Source organism: Scyliorhinus torazame, chromosome 2 (assembly GCF_047496885.1).
Source record: "Scyliorhinus torazame isolate Kashiwa2021f chromosome 2, sScyTor2.1, whole genome shotgun sequence".
In the NCBI taxonomy this organism is placed as follows: Eukaryota; Metazoa; Chordata; class Chondrichthyes; order Carcharhiniformes; family Scyliorhinidae; genus Scyliorhinus; species Scyliorhinus torazame.
Genome location: NC_092708.1, coordinates 191,947,891 through 191,961,713, shown reverse-complemented (window position 1 = coordinate 191,961,713; position 13,823 = coordinate 191,947,891). Strand labels below are relative to the sequence as shown.

The window sequence follows — 13,823 nt, the reverse complement described above, 5'->3', positions numbered from 1 at the left end:
TCAACTGCCTCACCTGGCGCACTGCTTACCCTGTAGACAAAAGAACAAACTGCGTCTGAAGTTCCTTTCTACTAGCCAAAAGGTCTGGAGTGGGATCTTCTCATACTTCCCATCCAATTCCAAAATTTTGTCTACCGACCGCTGCCACTCCTCTCTTGCCTCCCTATCCACTTGCGCCTTAAAACAAGATGGTCTCGCCCCTTACCACCGTCTTCAGTGCCTCCCATGCCACCGACGGCGAGACCTCCCCATTTTTATTGAACCCCACACAATCATCAATCATCTTGCCATCCTCACACAAAAACTCGGATAGCCTCTGTGTGATGTAACTCTGGCTGGCTGCTGCTATGAAATTTCACCAAACAGAACAGTGCTAGGGAGATCTACAGTTCCTTTACTGCTTCCAACAAATTTGGCTGTGGTCAAAAAGCCACCAGATAACTTTTCATCTAAATGTCCTCATTAACAAGTACCTTAAGTCATTCAGTGTTAAGAACATGGGGAATCATCACCCATTTTCTCAACTTAAACAATCTGGTGTTTTAATTGCCTGCTTTTCCAAATAGCTCAGTTTTAAAGGCGAACACGAAAGCTAAATGCAACTTGGGAATAACTGCTACATATTTGAATTTTTGAAAAAACTTAAAACTAAGCGGAGTGAACCTGGACTTGGTTGAAGTGTTTAAAGAAGAAATGGGCCTTTTTATCAAGTATACATGAATTGAGATGTGGGTTTGGTTGCCAAGGAGGGGGCAAATGGCCAGTGACTATCTTTAGCATGAATATAAGCAACAAATAAAGTTTTTTAATGGACTGAAATGTCTTTACTTCTGTCTGTTCCTGGTCTTGCAACTTCAGCAGTCTGAATTCAGTGTAGCACTCTACCAATTGGTTGGTTGTTTGACTTCCATTTTTTTTCCCCAAAAACTTTCTTTCCAGCTAATAGGATGTATAATCGGCAGACAAGGCAGCAAAATCAATGAGATCAGACAAATGTCTGGGGCGCAAATTAAAATAGCTAATGCAGCAGAAGGCTCAACGGAACGCCAGATTACTATTACTGGATCCCCCGCCAACATAAGCCTTGCACAGTACCTCATTAATGCAAGGTAAGAGAAGTTGGACTACTACTGTTTGGGTATGTGGGGATGATCATCAATCCGGTTTGACACTAAAGAGAAAGATTATGCAATTATAAAGGCAAATATTACACTCAACGAGTAAAACTGTAATTGAGAGCTTGCTGTTAGTTCTGAATATCCAGCTCATGTTTGTAGATGCACAGAATATTTAGCGCACTTGCCGAAGGGCAGATGTTTTTTATATTCTTCCAAATTTGCCTCTTATTTCACACTCTCCCTGCTGTGAATCAGTAAAATTACTTGTATCTTTCCCAATCTTAAGATGGGAGGACGACTGGAATGCATATCACGTAGGCGAGAGGCAATTGGAAACCACAGGGAAGGAAGAGAGGTGATGAGATAGTAATGAATTTATTAGATTCAAGTATTGCCTGATGTTGCTGCACCCCCTTGATGGTGCTATAACAGCAGTTGTCACAACTCTGAGATTGATTTGCTAAGTTGGAACGAGGAAATAGTATCTACTCCAATGCGTAGGTAAAATTGAAGACATTATTTATAATGGCAAGTAATAAATATTGAATTTTCTCAATCTGATCATTTGCACAAAAGGGATGCTGTCAGCGCAAGCAATTTTGTATCTGTGAATCGTAGAATCTACAGCACAGGGACCCAGGCCCTTCGCCCGAAACTGGTCCATGCCAACCTAAAAGCCCATCTAAGCCTGCATTTGTCCCATATCCCTCTAAACCTTTCCTATCCATGTATCTGTTCAAATGCCTTTTAAATGTTATCAATATAGAATATGCTTGCATACATTTCACATAACAAAATAGTTTGCAATTTTTAGCATCATGGGTGCTAATTTTCAGGAGCGCTCATACTTCGGGTTAAAACGAAGTGCCATTATCATACAGAAGCTTTATTAACCTGCAGATATTGTAGATTCCTTACAGTATGGCAGTACAGCTTGTTAATGTAGGATTCAGGAATTGATGCAAAGAAAGTTGATACATTAAAGATTGTCTCCAACACCTCCAATCCAATGTCAGTAGCAAACCAATCAAGCACTTAGTTAGAATATGATGCCATGAAACTACAATTCTGCACAGAAGCCATGCATTAACCAGCCAGACGCAGTCAACAAGGGCAGCCATGCCAATGTGGCAGTGAAATGCAAAGCAATGAGGTATTTTTTTGTCTACTGTCCTGAGCATTTTCACAATTTTCCAGGAAACAGTTAGTGTTCCTCACTGCTGTAAATGTTTGGTGGTTCACATTGGTAGAATGTTACTGTTCTATTTACCATAACCTATTCATGAGCTAAATGTAGTTTTCTACAAAGCTACCATCATTGCAAATCGGAATATCAACTGTAACCTTTACAGGCTGAAAATGTATTTGGGTATGGGGGGGGAAATCATACAAGTTTAATTCGCAAAAATTATTTTTAGTGAAACTAATGAATTTAGTGAAACCAGTGAATAGCAGCATGAGTAGAAACTTAGTTAAAAGGGAATCGGAGTTAATCAGTTTCTTGAACTAACTGAGTATCATCAGTGGTATCCTTGGTCAGTATTGGGATCATTGCTCTAAATTTAGATATGGGGGCGTAGTGCCAACATTTGGAGATAACACCAAAATTGGGAGCACTATGTAAAGTCACTGTCTGCGACTTGCAAGAGAGTAACTAGATTATTTGGTCAGGTCGATTGATGTCAGATGGTACTTGTAGAAAAAATGACTCATTGGGAGGAAGCACGAGAAGAAAAACTAATCACTATATGGTAACATTTTTAAATGGGGAAGATGGCATTGGAAATGCAGATGGCAAAGGCAAGTTGAAAATGTGCTTTTATAGAACGTAAGCAACATGTGAACTCCTTGATTTTATAAATGCAGGCCTTGGGTACGAACACAGAGGGCAGCACGGTGGCGCAGTGGTTGGCACTGCTGCCTCACATCACTGAGGACCCAGGTTCGATCCCAGCCCGGGTCACTGTCTGTGTGGAGCTTGCACATTCTCCCCATATCTGCGTGTGTCTCACCCCCACAACCCTAAAAGATATGCAGGGTAGATGAATTGGCCACGCTAAATTGGCCCTTAATGGGAAAAAAAGAATTGGATACTCTAAATTTTTTTTTTTTAAAAGGTATGAACACTGACGCAATGCTCAACCTAAACCAGTAATGGCTAGGCTGCAGTTAGCATATTGGGAACCCTACTTCAGGAGAGGGATGGATTAAATTTCATTAAGGTGACATCGGGGAATAAGACTTCAGTTATGAGACGCAATAGAAACTGGTGCTTTTCATAAAAGGTTAATGGGGAGAACTGACAGAGGAATTAAATTATGATGAGGTAAATGGGTAAAACAATTTCTAGTGATTTGTGAGTCAGTAACTATAGGTCATGCATTTAAAATGAACACCAAAAGAACAAAGGGAAAGGCTAAGAGTGTGTCTTTCTGCAGAGGGTAGTTGGACTTGGGGTGGCCGACAATGAACCGGTGTGGAAGCAGCATACATTTAAAAGAATGCTGAAGTTAAACATTATGGGTAAAGGCACAGGTGTGGGATAAAGCGGCAGCTCTTTCCAGGATTACACAGTCAATCCTGCTTTGGCATGATTTTTCCCCAATTTACAACCCAATGTGTGTATACTTATTCTCCTGCAACAACAGGTTTTTCCTTGTCCTCGCTCCCTCACTGGCTGTTTGTTTAATCACTATCCATTTTCTCCCTCTAACTTCCTTACCAGTTTCTTCTCCCTTGACATTTTGCTCCTCCTTATAAAAAGCTTTGGGTTTGTCTGTGCTTTAACTTCCTAGTCAGCATTGACCATTTTCCTTGCCACAAGTGCTTTGAGACTTTAATGTATGGAAGTGTGCTGCTTGTTGGTCTCAAACTGCTTGTTAGATCACCATTCTCTCTAAAGGACCAAACCAAGTTCAATGTAGATTTTGTACTGTTCACTGTTCAGGTCCTTGGGTAAACCTTGCTGAAACTACGTGTGTATTGTAGGCCGAGAACCATATTGCCTCAGTTATAATGTTGTTCATGATGGTGCAAAGCAAAAGGACATTGTAATGGGGCAACTGAAGAAACAGCAGATGGGTGTAGAGGTAGCTGAAATGGCAGCAGCATTAACACTTTAATTTTCCCCGAGAAAGTCGACGAACGGCTGCCACCTCCGGGTGAACCCTATCATTGACCCTCTTTTTAAAAAAATAAATGTTTTATTAAAGTTTTTCCAATGAGCGTTTAGCCGGGGGCTGGTTCAGCACGCTGGGCTAAATCGCTGGCTTTTAAAGCAGACCAAGGCAGGCCAGCAGCACGGTTCAATTCCCGTACCAGCCTCCCCGAACAGGCGCCGATGTGGAGACTAGGGGCTTTTCACAGTAACTTCATTGAAGCCTACTTGTGACAATAAGCGATTTTCATTTTACATTTTTACATAACAAAAATAGAAATACAGATAGTAATAAAAAATAACAATAAGCGTATCCCAAAGCTTACAGTGAAATTACTTACACAACAGAATGTTTTTTTTTTAAACAGAACAGGGTGGGTTTTGTCTCCATGCCCAACTCACCTTATATCAACAGTACCCCACCTGAACCCCCCCCCCCCCCTCTCCCCACAGGATGCTGCTGCTGCTAACACTTACTGCTCCCCTAGAAAGTCAAGGAAAGGTTGCCACTGCTGGGAGAACCCCATCAAGGACCCTCTCAAGGCGAACTTTATTCGCTCCAGGCTGAGGAACCCCGCCATATCGCTAACCCAGGTCTCCACACCCGGGGGTTTTGAGTCCCTCCACATTAGCAAGATCCGTCTCCGGGCTACCAGGGCCTCTTTTCGCTTCCTGCACTTCCGGATCCTCCGACACCCCAAATATCGCGACGGTTGGACTCGCCTTCACCCGAGTGTCCAAAATCCTAGACATCACCCTTGCAAACACCTGCCAGAATTCTTTAAGCGCCAAGCATGCCCAAAACATATAGGTGTGGTTCGCCGGACTCCCTGCACATCTCGGGCACCTGTCCTCCACCCCAAAAAACTTACTCATTCTTGCCGCTGTTATATGCGCCCGTGCACCACCTTAAACTGAATTAAGCTAAGCCTGGCACGTGATGAGGAGGAGTTCACCCTGCCCAGGGCGTCGGCCCACAGGCCCTCATCCAGCTCCTCCTCCCACTTGCCCTTCAACTCCTCCACTGAGGCTTCCTCCACCTCCTGCAGCTCCTGATATATGTCCGACACCTTCCCCTCCCCTACCCAGATGCCAGACACCACCCTGTCCTGGATCCTACGCGGGGGCAGCAGCAGAAATGTCCCCACCTGTTTTCTAAGAAAGTCCCGAACCTGGAGGTACCTGAACGCATTCCCCGGGGGCTGGCCGAACTTCTCCTCCAGCGCCTGCATGCTAGGGAAAGTCCCGTCTATAAACAGGTCCCCCATCCTCCTAATACCTGCCCTATACCAGCCTTGGTATCCCCCATCCAACCTACCCGGAGCAAATCTGTGGTTATTCCGTATCGGGGTCCATACCGAGGCCGCCTCCTCTCTGCTGTGTCTCCTCCACTGCCCCCAGATCCTCAGTGCCGCCGTCACCACCGGACTAGTGGTGTATCATGCCGGCGAAAACGGCAGCAGAGCCGGACTTGGGGATGAAAATGGGGATGCACTGAAATACGAAGAGGAACCTGGGGAGAACCGTCATCTTCACAGTCTGCACCCGTCCCGCCAAGGAAAGCGGGAGCATATCCCACCTTTTAAACTCTCCCTCCATCTGCGCAACTAGCCGGGTTAAGTTGAGCCTGTGCAGGGCATCCCAGTTCCTGGCCACTTGTATCCCCAAGTACCGAAAGCTCCTCTCCACTATCCTGAGCGGGAGCTCCCTCTGTCTCTCCTCCTGGCCCCTACCGTGGACCACGAACAGCTCACTCTCTTCCCCACGTTCAACCTGTACCCCGAGAACCTCCCGAAGTCCCCCAGGATCCGCATGACCTCCCCCATCCCCTCTAACGGGTCCACAATATACAACAGCAGGTCATCCGCGTCGAGGGAGACCCGGTGCTCCTCCCCTCCGCGCACCAGCCCCCTCCAATCCCCCGAAGTCCTGAGCGCAATGGCCAATGGCTCAATTGCCAGGGCAAACCACAACGGGGACAGGGGCCACCCCTGTCTCGTCCCCCGATGCAGCCTGAAATATTCCGACCGTAGCCGGTTTGTGTGGACACTCGCTAAAGGGGCCTGATACAGCAGCTTGACCCACCCTATAAATCTCTCTTTCCCCCCCCCCCCCCCCCCCCTTCGAGGGCATCATGATAATATTCAGGAGCCTCCTCACATTAGCGTTCAGCTGCCTGCCCTTAACAAAACCTGTCTGGTCCTCTCCTCTATTCTGGTGGCCAGAAGTTTTGCCAACAGCTTGGCATCCACGTTCAGGAGCGATATCGGCCTGTCGGACCCACACTGAAGCGGATCCTCCTTCAGGATAAGCGAGATCAATGCCTGCGACATTGTCGGAGGGAGGGTCCCTCTCTCCTTTGCCTCATTGAAGGTTCTCATCAGGAGCGGGCTCAACAGCTCCGAGAACCTCTTATAAAATTCTACGGGGAAGCTGTCTGGGCCCGGGGCCTTGCCCGTCTGCATGCCTGCCAGCCCCTTGACTACCTCCTCCAACCCAATCTGGGCCCCCCGTCCCTGCATCCGCTGTTCGGGGCATATACATTCACTAACACCACCCGGGCCCCCTGCAACTTGCCACTCACCATTATATACCTGCCCCCCCCCCTTATCCGCCACGATGCTCCCCGCCTCAAATGCCACGTGTTTACTGACCAAAATAGCCGCCACGCTGGTCTTTGAATCTAACCCCGAGTGAAACACCTGTCCCACCCATCCTTTCCTTAGCCTTGTCTGGTCCGCGAGTTTTAAGTGCGTCTCTTGCAACATGGCCACGTCCGCCTTCAACCCCTTTAAATGCGAGAACACGCGTGACTGCTTGACCGGCCCATTCAGGGCCCCCCCCCCCATCCCGCCGACTAGCCATCTCCCTTTTTCGGCCAACAGCGTGCCCCAGCCTCCCTCCTCCAGCTCTCCCCCCGTGGCCCCCTCGCCCGACTCTCCATCCATACCCCTCACCTGGCTCCCCTTCAGTCAGCAAAGCAGCAACCACCCCCAAACCCCCTGCACCCCCCTCCCCCCATCAAGCATCCGCTTAGCTCTGGGTTCGCCCCCATTGTGCTTCCGAGAGTCAGCTCACCCATGCTGACCCTGGCTGCTCCCGCCTGTATATACCAACCCTTAACTTGTTGCCTCCATCGGTGCGCCCTCCGCCGCAGAGTAGAGGGGCAAGTGCCATCTGGGACCTCCCCGTGCGCTGGACAGCCCGTCCCGGGCGTTTCCCATCCCCTAACACCGAACACCTGGAAAACAAAACACCTGGAAAACAAGCAAAACAAACCACAAAACCCCCAACCAAATTAGGGCAGACATGTCCATAAACGTATGCTTTACCCGCCGTCCTCCCCCCGGTCCCTCCCCACCCACATATTTCACCCCCATACAACAGTCCCTTAGTTCAGGTCCAGCTTCTCCTGCCTGATGAACGACCACACCTCGTCTGGGGTATCAAAATAGTGGTGTCTGTCCTGGTATGTTACCCACAGTCTCGCCAGGTGCAGGAGCCCAAACTTCACCCCTTTACCGTGGAGGACCGCCTTCGCCCGGTTAAAACCTGCACGCCTCCTCGCCAGCTCAGCTCCCAGGTCCTGGTAAATTCGGATCTCGCCATTCTCCCACTTACTGCTCCGCTCTTTCTTCGCCCACCGCAGGACTCGTTCCCGGTCTGCCAAGCGCTGAAACCGTATCACCATCGCCCTCGGTGGCTCGCTTACCCTCGGCATTCTGGCGAGAACCCTGTGCGCCCCATCCAGCTCCAAGGGCCGCGGGAAGGCCCCCGCGCCCATCAGCGTCCCCAACATTGTGGCCACGTACGTGCTCGCGTCCGCCCCCTCTGCTCCTTCAGGAAGGCACCATTGACCCTCTTAAGGCAAACTTTATTTTCTCGAGATTGAGAAACCCAGCCATGTCACTAACCCAGGTCTCGAGACTCGGAGGTGTCGAGTCCCTCCACATTAACAAGATCCGTCTCCGGGCTACCAGGGAGGCAAAGGCCAAGACATCAGCCTCTTTCGCCCCCTGAACTCCCGTCTCTTCTGACACTCCAAAGATCGCTACCTCCGGACTCGGCACCACCCGTGTTTTTAGCACCGTGGACATTACCTTAGCAAAACCCAGCCAAACCCCTCTAAGCTTCAGGCATGCCCAAAACATGTGAACATGATTTGCTGGGCTTCCCGCTCACCTTGCACACCTAACCTCTACCCCGAAAACCTTAGTCATCCTAGCCGCTGTCATGTGTGCCCGGTGGACTACCTTAAATTGTATCAGGCTAAGCCTGGCACATGATGAGGTATTAACGCTGCTTATGGCATCCACCCATAGACCCACCTCGTGGCGGCAGCAGCGGAAAGGCCGGAACCTGCTTTCTCAGGAAGTCTCGCACCTGCAGATACCTAAACCCGTTCCCTGCTGGCAATTCAAATTTATTCTCCCAAGGCTTTAAAGCTGGGAAAGCTCCCATCTATTAATAGATCCCCCATCCTTCTAATTCCTGCCCTCTGCCATCTCCGGAACCCACCATCTAGCCTACCCGGTACAAACTGATGATTATTATAAATCGGGGTCCAAACAGATGCTCCCTCCACTCTCTTATATCTCCTCCATTGCCCCCAGATTCTCTGAGCCGCCACCACCACCGGGCTTGTGGAGTATCGGGCCGGCGAGAATGGAAGAGGTGCCATTATCAGTGCTCCCAAGCTGGTGTCTTTGCATGACGCCGCCTCCATCCGCTCCCACACCACCCCTCCCCCACTACCTACTTCCTAATCATGGCTATATTAGCCACACACACCCCGGAACCAACCCTTTCCAGTTCCTAGAGGCTCTTAATGCCATGGCCAATGGTTCTATGGCCAGAGCAAACAGTAACGGAAAGAGGGGGCACCCTTGCCTCGTCCCTCGGTGTAGTTTAAGGTACCCCAACCTCAGCTGGTTCGTACGTACACTCGCTATTGGTGCCTGATAGAGCAACCACACCCAGTCAATAAAGCCCTCCCCAAACCCAAACCTTCCCAGCGCCTCCCACAGGTAATTCCACTCCACCCGATCAAAAGCCTTCTCCGCATCCATCGCTACTCACCACCTCCACCTCCCCTCCTCCTGATGGCATCATAATAACATTCAAAAGCCTTCGAACATTGGCCTTGAGTTGCCTGCCCTTTACAAACCAGTTTGGCGTCCACATTCAGTAGAGATAGAATGATGTGCCTTATAGGAATGGTATTGCACTAATTCTATCTCGCTAAGTCAGTCTACTCATTTAGCCCTTTCAACTTTATAAACATTAAAAGAGAGGAAGAAACTGTGCCTTCAATGCTAACCACTGTTGAAACTGGTGAGGAACAGGCACATGGAGCCAGATTGGTCACAGTCTGATGATGTGCTGAAATTAATGCTTTAATTCTCGAACGTGAACGAGTTAAACAGTGAGTAACGGCCGATTCTGACGAGGGCAGCAATTCATAAGGAACATATGTAAATCAGTACCCCACATGTTACTGGTAAACCATTAAATCATTGTTAAAGTGATGTTTCCAATTCTGGTCTTAGGAGGGGATATAACATGAGACTTGTGGGGTTGGGGATTCGAATTGTTAAGCTCCAGTAATTCAACTCTGGCAGCCAACTTTAGAGGAGTTGGGTGGCATGGAATTAATTTCCGCCACCCTCTGCCAACAGTGATTACTAAAAGGGGGGGGGGGGGGGATAACACTTTTTTAAGAAGATTGTTCCAAAGAGAAAACTATTTGAGTATGGACTTGCAAACCTGAAAAGCATGTTACCTTCCTTCCTCAACTTGAGGGTTATTGTTGCTTACTCACTTGGTTGCTGCTCCCAAAGGTGAACAGAGAAGCAAAGGTTTTATTTCACGCTAGTTATCTGACAGCTTGGTGAGAGAAATCAATGCAGAGCAGGTATTTAACTGGCATTTAGCCAAATGTACATCTGTTCATTTTGACCAGTATGTTAAAACTACATCCGTGGGTGTAACAGAAGACTGTACTCCAGGGAGAGTTTGCTAAAAGGTTCAGGATCTGACACCATTCCTAAATCTATCAGATCTATAGGAAATAGTCTGTAGAACTGTCACTTGCTCAGTTTGAGTAAGTGAATGTTATGGCTTTAAGCACAGTTTTCTCTTGTTTCACTTGGACTTTACCACAAGAATAACATGGAAGCATTTAAGTGAAAGCTAGATAGGTATGTGGAGGAGAAAGGCTCAGAAGGATATGCTGATCGGGTAAGATGAAGTGAGGCAAGAGAATGCTTGTGTGAAACAGAAAGACAGGCATATATCTGTTGGGCTGAATTTATTGTTTCTATGATGTAAAGATATCTGTAATTGAAGCTGATTCAGAATTTTTATTGATCAAATTATGTTTTTATTTCTCCCCTCTTCTAGGCTAACATCTGAAGTCTCTGGAATGGGCACACTTTAATTGTTTCCTCATCTCCCTCTGCTATTTGTGTCATGTTACCCACCTACATAACCCATAAGCAACCTGCTATCACCCCCCGTTTGTAAAATTTGTATATTACCCTCCTGCCTCATAGACAATACTTAGAATGTTAAATTTTAAGGAATTATTCTGAAGTTCTTTTCTAATTCCAATCCCTTCTGGCTAGACCCTCCTTTCCCATTGCTTCATGCTTTAATGTAGGTTTTTGGTTCCACATTTAATTAAATTAACTATTGCTTGCAAAAAATGTATTTGCAGACTATTTCCTCTGTATACTTTTTAGTTCAGTAATCACTGGTAACATGATTGCAACCTCTTTTTATAAAAAATGATAAACCTTGATGTAATACAATTATTTGTAGTTCTATTTGGTTATAATAAAGGAGGGCACATGACTGGCGATGTGCTGAAATACAACCTATCACTAAACCCGTTTTGCCTGTCTCCTCTATTATCAGCTGCCATGGAAAGGTACATATCCATTCAATTGCAAGGGCTTGCTGAATAAGTAAATATTTTAGAAGTCAATATGGATCAGCATGATTATTGATCCATGGGCTGGACCAGGAGTATGTAGAAGAGGAAATAGGGACAGGGTGCAATTTTGAAAAGATTAATCCCCAAGGTGTGAAATGACCATTTGGAGCAGTGTGTGGTGGTTGAGACTGTTATCCACGGAGAGCTTTTGGATGGTTGGCAAGCTTATTTGGTGAAGAATAGCAGTGGGGATATGTTGGGGTGGTGGTGGTAATGGGCTTATTCAAGAGGGGGTTAAGTCTGGTAGAAAAGACTGTTGAATGGAGGGAGGAGTTATGGCCGGCCCGATGTTAGAAAAATAGCATGCAACGGATGGGGCATTGGTCATTGCAGAGGGAAATCGATGACTGCTTTTTCTCAAAAATATTTGATATGCAGAACTCCACCAACAAAAGACTGTGGGTGCAAGGTCTTTAATGTGTTTAAGAAGCAAGATCTCTAGGTAGGTATGGAGCAAAAACAAGTCGAGGTACAGATCAGTCATGATCTAAACTGAATTGTGGCACAGGCTTGTGACATTGGAATCAAAATCACTTTAAAGACAAAAAATCCCGCTCACTATCTCACCACATATGGGGGTTTGCTGTGCACAAACTGCCTGCTGCATTTCCTACATTGTAACAGTGTTCAAAAGTACTTATTTGGCTGTAAAACATTTTGGAACACCCTGAAATTGTGAAAGGTGCTTAAATGATGTACAGAAAAGGCTGGAAAAATTCACGTCTGTGACCTTTGATCAGGACAGAGGAAAGTTAGAAATTAAGTAGGTATGGAACAAGTGAAAGGGGGAAGAAAAACAAGTGAAGGTGTGAGGGCAGGAAAGATTTATCGACTAACGGTTTCACACAGGCAGACGTCCGGTGGCAACATGTAGAGAGCAGTCACCCACGCAATGGCTCCCGCCAGCATACCTTGATTTCGGCCCTTTTCGCACTGTTTTCGGGGGTGAGTTGGGAGGAACCATGTTAGTTTGATGAGATAAGAGTCCCACGTAAAAGGAATGCCAATAAGTATAAAACCAGGCAACAGAAAAGTAAAGATTTGGACTCGAAAGCTACACATGTTGAGAAAATGGCAGAGGGCCCTGTCGCGTCTATGTCTACAGGCATCTTGGTGGGGGAACTTTTTTTACAAATATTTTTATTAAGTTATCAAATATAAACAGTAACATACAGATTAAAGATGTACACACATATATATATATATTATATAAATACAGAATCCAAAATAAAAAAAGTGATTAACAAATACAAATGGATCAAAAAACCCTGAGGCTCTAAACTAATCCCTTTAACTCGACCCCTAACCCGAGAGCGTTTTCAGGTCTTCAAAGAATGAAATGAATGGCCGGCATCTCTGATAGAACCTCCCCACCGAGCTTCTAACGGTAATCTTTTTTGAGATGTAAGAATGATCCACCCATGCAGATGCTTTGGGTGGTGAGGGCAATTTCCAATAAAGTTGTATTCGACTCCTGGCTATTAAGGAGGTGGAAGCAAGAACGTCCGTCCCCAATCCCAAATGGAATGACGGGAAGTCCAAGACTCTAAATATTGCAACCAGTGAGCAAAGTTCTAGGGTTACCTGTAAAATCATTGATATTGTGTCAAAAAAGGAAACCTAGTATCCAGCAAGCTTAGGTCAAGACCAGGATGCATGTGTGTGGTTAGCTGGTGTAAGTGAGCAGCGATCACACTTGTTCTCCACATCTCAAAAGAATCCACTCAGCATTGCTTTTGTACAATGTGTTTTATTTTTATTTATTTTTTAAAATATATTTTATTCGAGTTTTTTGGTCAAACATAACAATACGTAGTGTTTCTTTTACACAACAATAAAGCAATATAAATAGCTGTGGCCAGTTTTAAACAAATAAATAAATAATATATAAACAAAAACAAAAGAAAAACAAAACTAAATGGCAACTGCCTTGTCCAAAATAAATACTCTCCAAAATTACAGTCCAATATACAATTACATATACCAAATACCTATACATGCGCAATAACATCCCTGAGAGTCCGTCCGATTCCTCCCCCCCTCCCCCCTGGGTTGCTGCTGTTATCTACTTCTTTTCCGTTCCCTCTATCTTTCTGTGAGGTAGTCGACGAAAGGTTGCCACCGCCTGGTGAACCCCTGAGCCGAACCCCTTAACACGAACTTAATCCGTTCTAACTTTACGAACCCTGCCATATCGTTTATCCAGGTCTCCACCCCCGGGGGCTTAGCTTCCTTCCACATTAACAATATCCTGCGCCGGGCTACAAGGGACGCAAAGGCCAACACGTCAGACTCTCTTGCCTCCTGCACTCCCGGCTCTTCTGCAACCCCAAATATAGCCAACCCCCAGCTTGGTTCGACCCGGACCCCCACCACCTTCGAAAGCACCTTTGCCACCCCCACCCAGAACCTCTGCAGTACCGGGCATGACCAGAACATGTGGGTGTGATTCGCTGGGCCTCTCGAGCATCTCGCACACCTATCCTCTACCCCCAAAAATTTACTGAGCCGTGCTCCAGTCATATGCGCCCTGTGTAACACCTTAAATTGA

The 13,823-nt window shown here is 46.6% G+C and overlaps 1 protein-coding gene across 26 annotated transcripts in view; it reads left to right on the top strand.

Moving 5' to 3' along the window:
• LOC140394487 (poly(rC)-binding protein 3) overlaps window positions 1-11,164 on the top strand; it is a 283,234-nt gene extending 272,070 nt beyond the window's left edge. For 25 of the 26 annotated variants that reach the window (XM_072481939.1, XM_072481920.1, XM_072481914.1 and 22 more), the window contains 2 exons: window positions 940-1,109; window positions 10,678-11,164. In XM_072481939.1, the coding sequence (XP_072338040.1) occupies window positions 940-1,109; window positions 10,678-10,714 (207 nt within the window). In that variant the 3' untranslated portion in view covers window positions 10,715-11,164. Of the gene's footprint in view, window positions 1-939; window positions 1,110-10,677 lie in introns of those variants that run through there. The other variant, XM_072481901.1, reaches the window with a different exon arrangement.
• Window positions 11,165-13,823: the final 2,659 nt, after the last annotated feature.